The 13131-nt window shown below is 32.1% G+C and overlaps 1 protein-coding gene across 2 annotated transcripts; it reads right to left on the bottom strand.

Moving 5' to 3' along the window:
* Positions 1 to 1108: 1108 nt before the first annotated feature.
* Positions 1109 to 10857, bottom strand: LOC108205497 (isocitrate dehydrogenase [NADP]). Of its 2 annotated transcripts, XM_017375477.2 has the most exons (15): positions 10520 to 10857; positions 10391 to 10434; positions 10178 to 10287; positions 9239 to 9276; positions 7502 to 7579; positions 6748 to 6801; positions 6565 to 6666; positions 6365 to 6453; positions 6184 to 6287; positions 6015 to 6083; positions 5769 to 5884; positions 5201 to 5235; positions 4884 to 5026; positions 4526 to 4648; positions 1109 to 1404 (listed from the first exon to the last, which is right to left on the bottom strand). In XM_017375477.2, exons 1-15 carry the CDS (start codon positions 10779 to 10781, stop codon positions 1311 to 1313), a joined length of 1461 nt encoding a protein of 486 aa, XP_017230966.1. In that variant the 5' UTR covers positions 10782 to 10857; the 3' UTR covers positions 1109 to 1310. The 2 variants fall into 2 exon arrangements, 1 of the variants encoding a protein (XP_017230966.1); XR_010291891.1 differs by lacking the exon at positions 1109 to 1404 and having other exon boundaries at positions 5182 to 5235; positions 10520 to 10841.
* Between the last annotated feature and the right edge of the window lie 2274 nt (positions 10858 to 13131).

Raw genomic sequence — 13131 nt, 5'->3', positions numbered from 1 at the left:
AATCCTTTCTTAATGTTATTTGTTCTAACAAGAAAGATTAATATGAATTATGAATATTATAGTATTTGTTTGCCTAACCAAAGTGAGATGTCTAACCAAAGTTCTCATTTTGGTTAGGCATTATAATTTTACATATTTTTCTAATATTCTTTATAAATTCTATTATTCTTATTGTTAAATAAAATATCATTTTTTTTTTGTAAAGACATATATGTCATTATCGGATTTAAATTTTTCACATAATATATATTTTTTTACTAAAATTATCATTCTTATATTTCTCTTTGCTTGTTTTGATTTTCAGGATCATGGAAAGAGACTTATGGGTTTTCTTATTCGGACTTTAAAATCTTATTATCTAAACGTCTGGAGATATCTTGCGTATCTTTCGGTTAGATGAAAAAACTTTGATGGATGAAAGAAATCTCTGTTGCAGCTTATTGTATCTATGATACAACCCATCTACGAGAATATAGATCCTGACAAAAAAAAAAAAAAATTAGTCGCTCTGTTTTCTTTTGTAGGTCATTTTAAAAAATGTTACTTGTTCATAAATATAGGTCTTTCTTTCTTTTTAAGAACAATTGGGTTGTCTAATTACGTTTATTATCCTTATTTAATAGAGAGAAGAAAAATATTAAATGAGGGTAAAATTAGGGGAGGAGGGGGGGTAATAAATGCTTTTTTATGCAATTATGAACTCTGTGAAAATATCTTAAAGATATTATGTAAAAAAAACTTAACTATTGTTGTATATGCATCTCATCTATAAATATAGTCAACATATTGATGTGCGCTATATTTGTAGAGCATCTGTAAACTTGTAAGAAATCTAAATCTAAGAAGATTTCACATCATTTATTATTATATTGAAATGATATATTGTATTTATAAACTAAAATTTTAATAATATAATATTTTAAAAATATATCTAATACATTGAAGCACAATATCTTACTATTACAACAAATTTTACACAATGACGTGCAAGTCCAATTTAGTCGACCAATTTAAGTCCATCCTAACGAAAACCTGTTAAACCCTGTTAGAGATCTCTAACACTCTCCTTAGTTGTCAAGGTTATAATTATTCATAGTTTCATATCAAGTGGTTTAATAATCTTTGAGATAATATATTATAACATTCTTCTTGATTGTCAAATATGAGTTATTACAAAAATTCACCCGTTCCTTAAAACCCGATCAGCTCCATTAAATCCGGCTAGCATTTAACACCTTTTATAGACGGTTTGCTTATTATGCATCACAAAAACCAGAGGAAATAGATCAAAATTGATGCAGTACAAATTATCACACTAATGCAGGGCCTGAAAGCTTGGACTCCAGATTTTCCTTTACAGCATCTATAAATTCTTCAGTATTCAAATAATATTCCCTAGAAACCCTGTACAAAATGGAACAGTTTAAAAATACAGTAAATATATAGGTTCACCCTTTAACAACAATTTAAGAACAATTAACAAAACAGTATCAATATCAGTCACTGAATTCAACACTAGTATCAGTTATAACAGGGCCTTCTTTGGATCTCTATAGTGACGGGGGTGTATGATGTTATATAGGGGTGGTTTTACTTGGTCTGTATTTAGTTTTTATATCATTTTAGTAATTTGTATTTGAACAATTCCCTATATATGATAAAAAAATTATTAGTGTTATTATATAATCATTTATTGAGAGAGAAATTATTGTTTTTCATAAAACCGGAATGTCTTTCGAGGAAATGTAAAAAATTATATCTTCTTTATAGGTTCCACTAAATCAATTCAAGTTCCTTTGAAAATTATCAATTCAGCCTCTATTTTCATCATTATTTTAACTCTTACCATATCTAACATCACAACTTCAACTTTTCAGTCCACCAAACCCTTATTTCAAAATCACCCCAATTCAATCTTATGCTCACCTCACTTGTCAAGATACTGAACTACCACTCCTTTTAAAATTGGTCAAACACCAAAGCCCATCAACAAAGATCTACATGTGTTATCATTATTGAATTATGTGAGCTACTTTTTATAAGAATACAACTAGTAGTTATAATTATGTTAGATGATTTTAATACAAATTTGTTATATTTACTTTGTAGTATGGGTGATGTTCAAGAGAGAACCGCTAGACAGAGAACCATAGAACTCTTACCTTATTTCTAGTATTAGGTAGGGTTCTGCAGCAGAACTTAAGTATTAGTTAGGGTTCTGGAGCAGAACTTCACATGCAAAAAAATGTCAATATCTATGTATTGTATTTTAAAATTATTTTTGAACACATACAACGATGAAAAAACATGAAAAAAACATGTATTTAGATTTAGATCCTAAAAATCTATTCAAAATTTAGGATTCCGCAGCAGAACCGTAGTGGTTCTATGGTTCTATTTTAAGGACTGGTTCTCTCTTGAGCGCGACCCTGTATTTATATCTTATAAGTTATATTATATTTGGTAATTAAATTAAATAAATTCCTAGATTTTAGTAAAAATATCTTTAAACAACATCAATGATTTAATCCTAGTTTTTCTATACTCTCTCCGTCCCACTCAATGTGGCCTCATTTCCTATCTTGCTTGTCCCAAAACTATTGTTCACATTTAGTAATTAATATGGTAAATTAAGTATTAATTATGTTAATAACTTTGAAAAACTATACAATATTTTGGTAATTATCAGCTTATTTAATATTAGTGAATGAAAGTTGGATTTTCAATTGTGGACAAACTGAGTGGGACGGACGGAGAATATAATTAATAAGCTCTGAAATAATAATATAACAGAAATTGATTTGAATTTTTTTTAGGCATGTCTAGGGCTGAGCAAACGGTAACCGAACCGAAATAACCGAAAACCGAAGTTTCATATTTTTGCTGACCGAACCGAACCGAACTTACCTTTCAAACCGAACCGAAATACTTCGGTTTTTTCGGTTCGGTTAAAGAAAAACCGAACTTTTTAAGATTAAACAAACCCACCGAAGTACTATCAAAGATTCAAATCAAACACCATCTTCTCCCCCTCACCAAACAGCTCCACTCCATTATTATCCCCTCTGGCTGCTCATCAGACAAGTTTGGGCGAGTGGGTATTTCTGGGGACCTGTTTGATGTAATATTTTGTTGGGTGGGAATGTGCAGATTGGGGATTTGGGTGGTGCGCGGAAGTGAAGCTTGCTTGAATCAGTATTGAATCTGATGTGATTAGGGTGGAGATTGCTGCAGACGGGAGAATGGAGGGTGGAAGCGCAAGGCACCAGTGACTACTGATTAGGTCACAGCACGTTAACAAATATCATATATGTATCTTTAAGTATTATTATTATTATATATAAATAATTTAATATATATAAAAACTTCGGTTATTTCGGTTAAACCGAAATTATGTTTTTGAGAACCGGACCGAACCGAAATTTTTGTTCGGTTATAACCGAAAACCGAACTAACCGTAAATTTAAAAATTTCCAAACCAAACCGGACTGAATTTCTACGGTTCGGTTCGGTTTGGTTCGGTTTTGCTCAGCCCTAGTCATGTCCACGGCTATTTATAGAGACAAATACAAATACAAAAAATTCTAGAATTGATATTAATAGTCAAACAACATTAAATATTGTTATAATACTTTGTTATATCATATTATTTGAACACAATAAGTGCTAAATATATAATGGTAAAAAGTATTATAGGAGCTCATCATATGTTATATAAAGGTACGAATTTGTGCAGAGAGACTAATTTATTAAAGGAAAAACTTGAGCGTAAACATTTTAATTATTTGTGCGAATTAGTGCAGAGAGCAATTTATTACAGGAAAAATTTGAGCATAAACATTTTAATTATTTGTGCTTAATGACTAGTATCACTTACATGTAGTCCAGTTATAACAGAAGTTGAAGACAAAATAAATAATGTAAACAAAAGATATAATAGTTAGCTAATTGATAATAGTAGAGCTCACTTCAGTTATTACTTCGATTTTTTCAGGTGGGTTTACTGAAATAAAAATTTACAAAAATCCAAACAGTAAGGTCTTACCATACCTCCACTCTCCAGAGTTGGGTATATTAATCTATAACTGCGACTTCTAATGACATCTCTCTAACTTCAAGAAAATATCACAGTTGCAATATGTACCAGTGAAGTGGCGAAGGCATGAAAGTAAAACAATAATAATTTAAATATCTACTGTAATGGCATGATAAGAACAGCTCTATTACTCGAGACTTCAGTAGAGTGTGAAAATTAAATATCACATTCTGTTTACTAGATCCACAAATGTTTGCAGAGCATAAAGCAGGCAGTTGGGCAATTACATACATGGTGGTTAGCGTTTTCAGATAAAATTTGTTTTGTAAAGGTGGTGTTGCCTATATAAATTATAGAGTCATGAAAAAGAAGTCACTGTTATGTGTTGATCCATAGAAATTATTTTTAAAATGATTCACAAAGAAAGTTCCTGAACAGAATTATCAACCAAGACAACTGTTTAAGCACAATATATGAACAGCTACTTACTTGCGTCCATGGACCAAAATTGCTAGATCCTTAGTCATCTTGCCCGACTCCACTGTCTCTATGCATGCAGCCTCTAGTTTGTGAATAAAATCCAACAACTTCTCATTTTTATCAAGTTTGCCTCTGATTAAGCATTTAATTCAAAAGTGTCAGAAGGAGCACAATGTCACCGTTCACAATATATGTACTGTATGAACAGGGTACAAAAATGATAGTGTAATGAGATTTTGGCACCTTGTTTAATACAAAGTACAGACTTATAGAATATTCAAGATGAAGAATGTGTGTCTTTGCTTTACAAGGATCTTGCAGAATTTAAAAGATATTTTATAACAGTAATATTTATTACAGAACTAACCGATGTGCAAGTCCACGAGTCCATGCGAATATGGAAGCAATGCTATTTGTACTGGTTTCCTGTCCATTCTGATGCTGTCGAAAATGACGGGTAACAGTCCCATGTGCAGCCTCAGCTTCTAAGGTTTTTCCATCCGAAGATAACTGCACACAATTCACCAATTTATTATGAACCACAGGACTGGCTTTAATGGGTTATTGCCAGCAACTATGCACCAAGATACAAGACTTTTATAAGTGTAACATTAAATAACCATGAGGCCTCTTGTATGAAAAAAGGACATGTACTCAGTACGTACATAGGTTACTAGAACTAACCAAAACAGAAGTCATAAGGCCTAAAGAACCAAAACCTAGCATAGACAAAAAAAATCTTAGGTTAGATAATTACAACCAAAATGAAAAAAATAACATAGAAAAATGATCAGAAAGAATACACATATAATCATACAGAAAAACATAAAAATAGTAACTCAAGATGAAGGGATAAGGCACACAAAAAAAACCTAAGTTAAATGTCAAAGCATAAACGAAATTTTGACCATTTATATGCATCACACATAAAACCTCGACGTGGGAGATATCCAGTGAACCAACAGGTAAGCTATGGCTGCCGCCCTGACAAGTCTTACCCAAGAGAAATGTATATTTATTTCTTCCAGATTGGAATAGGACCACATTAAAACCTCAAAAGGTTAATTTTGTGATGGTGTTATTCTTAGATACTATATAATAGCTTTGAGGAAACAGATTAAAAAAAGGACTCATGCATGCTAGATCAAAACACCACATCAGCTTCACAAGACAAGGCAATAGTTTAACAGGTTTCCTTTGGAGCTGCATAAAAAGAAGACTTTAAATCGTGAATTTCAGCATAATAAACCACCTTGGGCAAGTAAATCACTCTGCACATCTCCATCATAATTTTTGCAAGCCCAGACGTATCCACCCTCACTTTTTAGCGCATAGGCCACCATGTCATCAATCAAGCGATGCTCATACCTTAAAGTCAATTATAGATATGAATTAAACCATATCCAAATATCAGAAATAAGAAAACTAGATTATTGATGTACATAAATGGAAAATACAACATTTAGCAAAAAAAAAAATGGAAAATACAAAGACTGACCATATTGATTCATCTTCAAACTTCTTCTTCCAATTCTTTTCATAAACCTCCTCGAATATGTCCTTAAATCTTTAATAGTTTTAGGAGCATAATGAGCTGGCCCGATTTCTTAAACTTAAACTCTTAAAGGGAATGGAGCAATTAGAAAGTAAACCAATGCAAATCTTACCTTCCATCATACTTCTTTAAAATTGTATTTTTAGTGCTCAGGTAAAGAGGCCACTTTTTGGTAAATGCCAGTGCCATTGAGGATTCAGCGAAACCACGAATTGACTAATCAAATTTTTCAAAAAGTATCAGCACCACAGGATTGTTTTGTACAAATTGCATATTGTAATAAGAAAACAAACCTCATCAACATTATACATAGCAAGTGCAATGCCAGGACCTTTGAAATCATAAACGTCAAGTTCCATTGGAGTGTCCCCGTTATCCGGAACTGTAAAATCTCAAACAAGAACCTTGTAAGCACAAGCACTAAATACATTAAAAACCTAAAATATTAACATTATTTTATGTATCGAGCAAGCAAATGACTTAGTAAACTCACCAAAGACCATCTTCAGTTTCCCAGAACCATTAATAATCGCATCAGTGGCCCGATATTGGTCACCAAAGGCATGGCGACCAATGCAAATGGGCTTCTGCCAACCTTGAATTATTAAAACACAACTTACTGAAGATAACTGGTTACTATAAATGTTTCACGTACACACAAAGAAAGTAATAGTACCAGGAACAATTCTTGGTATGTTCTTGCATAGGATTGGCTCACGGAAAACAGTACCTGCAAGACGAATTGGTTGGAAAAATAATAAAAGTTTATTTAACTTGAGGTGTTTTATGAAGGATTATTACATGGGACAGACCGACTAATTCTCATCTATACAAAATACCAAATAATTTTGAAGTCAGGTGCCTTGCGTGCAGAAGTCCAATCATATCCTTGATATATCAAAATATGCAATGTATAACAGCATATAATTTTTTTTCTTTTCTTTTTTTCAGAATAAAAATCCTTATTAGTTACATAAGAATAATATTAGCGATGATGCTCCTCCGACGACTAAAGAAACAACCATAAATTTGTCACTGTCTTGTAAACACTCATCTTTTGTCAAAACATCATAAAATTTAAGTCAGTCGAGCTACTTGTCATGTTGGGCACCAAGGGCTAGTTTCTCAGCCCTAGAAGGTATTTCCACAATGCAACATTTCCTAAAAGATATAGACTTTAAACAGTACCACACTAAGGAAATAGGACATGTTTCAGATGGAAACCATTCTCTTCTTAGTATTCACGTGGTTATGAATTTCACTAGTAGCATTTCATAATACTTGGATAATTTGTGGACCTTCATCTCAGCACCTTAATAGAAATGGACTGTACAAACAGAAATTAACTAGAAATGCATCATGAGTGATGTACTGATATGACTATGGCAACGCATAGAAACAAAAACACATTCACTGGCTTAATGACATACCATTCAAGATATTTCTGATAGTGCCATTGGGACTCCTCCACATAGACTTCAGTGCAAACTCCTTGACTCTCGTCTCATCTATAACATAAAGACCAAAAACCATGTCAGTCATGGTATATTTATCTAATATAAGAAGATGAATAACCAACCATATCTTTTTAACACAAAATTTGTAGTCTCTGAGAGAACTTGCAATATCTTACTGGAGAAAAATGAAAAATTATGCACATAAACATTAAAATATGTGATGTTTCTATAATAGTCTGTCTTCATATTTCAGGTGTTGTTAAATTTTAGAAAACTGGTCCCATATAAGATTTAAAAAATAATTCTAAACAACATATAAAAAATATATTTTCTTTGCCAAGATAAAAAAAAATAAAAAAAAATTTGGGTATAATAATTTATTTATCCTTCAAGTATACAGTATTTTTGGTATAGGTCATGTCCTGTAAAAATAAACAAAGCAATACATGTACTTTCAAATTTTCTGATTCTCATCCCTCAATTATAATTTGACTAACATTAGTTATAATGTGGCAATAAAAATATAACTTAGTTGGAGAATTGGTGGCAATTATGTGGCATTTAGCCATATACAATCAAATGATTTACACGTGACTTTAGTATACATATATATTACATACATACAATAGATATGAACATAGAATTGAGGGCAATTAAACAGTTCGAATGATAAACTGGGATTTGGGTTCTTTAAAGAATATAGGGTTTAGTTCTTGAAAGCTATTTCAGCAAAATAGGCTTAAGATAAACAAATTCAATGATGATTTGGTCGAAGTTATCAGATATGAGATTTGGTCGAAGTTATCAGATATAAAAGGAGGCAGAAGAGAAGAAAACTCAGAGAAACAAGTAAATGGACTATGGGAAATTGGGAATGAGTAATTATGGGGAAAAGGATTGTAAACAAAACTGAAAAAAAAATGTAGCTTTCCATAAATCAAAGGAATTAACCAGGGATACATCTCAGGTTCCTATTTCTCCATGATCAATATAACTATAACACGTATTTATAGTATAAGTCTCTTTAGCTCAATTCTTTTGTCCATTGTCTTTAAGTCCGAAATCAAACATTCTTATTTGCTCTAGAGTTGTTTTTCAGAGATCAATTGGTTGTGGCAATTTCTGTCAGTTACGAACATTCTCAACCCAAAAACTAGTATTTGGTCTGCAGTGGACTGGTCTAGTCTCATCTTTATCTTTTATATCTTAATACACGAGGAAAATAATGCCATGCTGACAAACACCAGATAGTCATGCTAAGATACCATGTGAACTAATTCAATAGCAAATCAGAGTCACCAAGTATGCTGCAGCTTTTGCTGCATATATATGCAAGTAAGAAAATCAATAAGTTCAGAGAATGATAAACAGTCTCCTAACTGCAGGTAGAAATTAATAACTGCAGACCGAAGATGAGGAAGAAAAAATAAATAAAGAAACACAAACTGCTGTTTATAACTGACAGAAAAAGGAATTTATGCCGGAATACCTTTTGGATTCTACACAGTGCAGAATAAAATTTCTATTTATAGTTGAACATTCCACAAAATTCAATAGATATATGTGCTTAGAGAGATTCAAACTACTTATAATATAAGTTGATGCATGAGCATGCATGAACCTGTGAATGCAGTAGATTGCACAGTCTTTCAATATCAGAATATTATGGCATAACAATAGAAGGTAAAGTATGAAAAAAGAATAACTGACCCGGGGTAATAGTAGCACATTTTACAGCAACATTGTACCTGCATAACATTAGATGTTAACAACTTGCATCAATACAGGATATAGACATATAGGATCACACCAATAGACTAACGTTACCATATTTACAAAATCATTGTTTACGAGATATAATACTAAAAGTAAAAGTATCTGCATATAAAATTGAAACCCCCTCTATATAAAATCACCCACCCCGGGGCCACTCAAACCACCCCACAACTCCCCGAGCCCACTAGAGCCTCACCAAGGCTCCCGAAACCCAACCCACGAAACCCCCCCACCCCCCACTAGGCCGCCAGCCCACCTCGGGGTCCACCCCCGGCCCCACAATCCTTCTCATTCCCCTTAATAGCATTGTTTTCTATTTAACTAGTTTCTATTGGGTGGAACCCTGTATATATAAATAGAGTCTTACTCCAGTAAAAAACCTTTTAAGCCTAGAAACTAAGGTCGAGTTCACTTGGATGTAATGAAATGGAGGAAGAATGGAATGAAATTTGTAATCTAAATTCTAAATTGGGGGTGATACAGAAAATGTCTATAATTTTCATTCCATGCCAAAGTATTTGAACTAAAATTCTAATACACATGTCTTGTAAGGAATGCTCATTCTACTTCTTCATCATGTTTCACTATGATATTTATCATAAAAAATTTACTCACTCATATTTAGTAACTATTGTCTCACTCTTTCTTATTCCTGCATAAAACTTCTATACAATTTCTCATTTATTGAATTATTCCCTCCTCATTCCATTTCATCCGAGTAAACGCAACCTAAGTGTATCAAGGGAAGGGGTATTGGGGGCGGGGTGGGCAATTTGGTAAAATATATGCGAATGGTTTCTTGATTTTAGGTTAAATTTGGTTTCTATAGCATTTGCATGTATATGTGCGTGTGTGTGTAGACGAAGGACTTACTTGAGAGCAGCTTGGGCACTTTCGACCGTAACTCTATCATCAGTGGAGTCGCGATTCAGCACCCCTAAATCAAAGTACTTAATATCTATATCCAAATATGGAAAAATAAGCTGCACCACAAGAAAAGGACTTATAGTATCAATTCACCCCAAAAAAAAAAAAAAAAAAAAGAATAAACAGCAATGCAATGACATAGATATTACAATTCTGAACCTTATCTTTGATCATTGTCCATATAATCCGGGTCATCTCATCGCCTAAACCAAAAGCACATAAAATTGTAAACGGAGCTGAATGAAAATAATAATAAGGTTAAACAGGGGGATGATGAAGCGTTGTTACCGTCCATCTCAACAATAGGATTAACAACTTTAACTTTATCGATGACAGAGGAGGAGGAAGCGAAGCAGCGGAGAGAGGCGGACAGTGAGCGGCGGCGATTGTTGAAGGAGACTCCACCATACTTGTATGTTTGCGAGTGGTGATCTTTTAGGGTTACTAGAGAGGAAGAAATAGATATACAAGAATTTGTAGCGATGGCCATGACGCGGTGGCGGCTAAGTCTCTGCAGAATCATCTTATTATATGTAAACCCAAGGAACATATATATATACACCTCTTCCCTCCTGCACTATATAACACTCCCCTGTTTCTTTCTCAGACAATACCCAAGTTTTTTTCAAGTATTAAGGCCTTGTTTGGTGCTTTCAAGTTTTTTTCTTTGGAAAATTTTCATAGAATAAAAAACTGGATAATATTAATATTTAATATTAATTAAATGAATGTTGGGTTAATTTTATGGGGATCGATTGGGGCTAGCACGGTGAAACTTTGCCACTTTTAAATTGACTCTGCTAGTAAAAATTTGTGGGAAATCTACAAAACTACCTACCTTTTCTTTTATTGTTTTCAAAAATACTACCTTCCAGAATTATTTTTAAAAATACCTTTTCATAAAATCTTTTTTTCAAAAATACTGTTTGCAACTTTTGCAACCTCATCTGCAACTCCAGGCGGCGCCAGCCGTGTTGCAACCTCTTTTGCAACTTCATATGCAAATATATATATATATATATATATATATATATATATATATATATATATATATATCGATTCCGAAAATGAGGTCGAAAACGACATTTGAAAACTGGAACTTGAAATCAGGATTTGTAATTGCATATATGGTTGCATATGGTTGTATTCAGTTGCATATGGTTGCATTGAGTTGATTCAATTGTAATCTAATGGCTCCGCCAGGGGCACACCATACATCTGTTGTTACTTGCAGTTTTCAGTTGCATTTAGTTGCAACTGAGGTTGCAAATGAAGTTGCAACTGCAGTTGCATTTGCAACTGCAGTTGCAACTTCATTTGCAACCTCATTTGCAACTTTTGCAACTTACAGTTTTCAGTTGAACTAGTTGCAATTGCAGTTGCAACTGTTGCAACTTTCCATTTTTATTTGCAACTTTTGCAACCTCATTTGCAACTTTTGCAACCTCATTTGCAACTTTTGCAACCTCATTTCCATTTTTATTTGCAACTTTTGCAACCTCATTTGCAACTTTTACGGCTGCGCCGCCCAAGGTTGGAAATGAGGTTGCAAAAGTTGCAAATCGTATTTTTGAAAAAAAAAATTTATGAAAAGGTATTTTTAAAAACAATGAAAAAGATGGTAGTATTTTTAAAAAAAATAATTTTACAGATGGGTATTTTTAAAAAGATCCCAAAATTTGTTATCTATGTTTCGGCATGTTCGTGTCTTTTTATAACTAAAACTCTGCAACAATTATCTTTAAAAAAAAAAATTTGCAACAATTATAGTTATTATCTAGATCACTTATTCCAATTCAATGTATCATCCGCATCACTGCGAAAATTTTGGTCTCGCATGAACCACTCATCAGACAAACAGTTACATGCCGTTAAATCAAATCAAAATAGATGTTAAAGTTAACTTTTTCCGTTAAATTCAAGTTAACCATGAAGTTTAAATTACTTGTTTACTTGTTCTTTCAAAACTTTAAGTATCTATGCTTGTCTTTAAATTTTATTTAAATTTTGCAGCTCTTGATTCTTTCAATTCCAGTAAAACTACAAGAGTAAATAAATCAAATACAAAAGAAAAAAAAAGATTTTCTATTGATAAAACTAGAAAGTAAATAAATCAAATACAAAAAAATATGACAAAAAATTTTATATTAACAACACTAGAAAGTAGTATTAAACTTTTAATTTTATATTTACTGGGGAATGAAGTGAAGTGGAATACATAGTTAGCAAAAGTAGCTGTTATTTTTTCACCTCAGCTGCTACTGTTAGCTTTTTTAATTTGATTTATCGGAATGCAACCGTTAGTCTGTTGAGTGGTTCTTATGAGACCAAAAATTTCACAGTGATGCGGATGATACATTTGGCCGAAATAAGTGATCCAGTTGATAATTAACCCGTTATTCTATCATTATTTTACATCATTAAACACTTTAATATATTACAAGATAAAAATTCATCATTATTTTTTTAAATATAATTTATAACTAATTAAAAAAAAAAAAAACTTACTATCATTAATATATATTAATTATTAATATATGCATAACTTATAAATACATTTGGTCTAATGTCTTTTAACTCTAGTGTCTTCTACTCTAAAATAATAATACTTTTTTATAAATAAAAAGAATAAAAAAATAAAAAATTTAATTAGTTAAAAAAACAAAAAATACTATATGCTCGCCGGTGCCTCACACGTGTTTAAGGCTATAACACAAAATGTCCATTATGTTTTTTTAAATACTCCCTCAATCTCATATTATGTATGTTGTTTTGATTATTGAAAAGTCAAATTGACTAGATTTTGACCACAAATTACACATATTATTTGACTTCAAAAAAATTAAAAAACTTACTTTATTCTAAATTATAGCTAATCCTATTCAAAATCCATTTTTCAA

Source organism: Daucus carota, chromosome 1 (genome assembly GCF_001625215.2).
Source record: "Daucus carota subsp. sativus chromosome 1, DH1 v3.0, whole genome shotgun sequence".
NCBI lineage: Eukaryota > Viridiplantae > Streptophyta > Magnoliopsida > Apiales > Apiaceae > Daucus > Daucus carota.
This window is presented reverse-complemented; position numbering and strand designations above follow the sequence as displayed.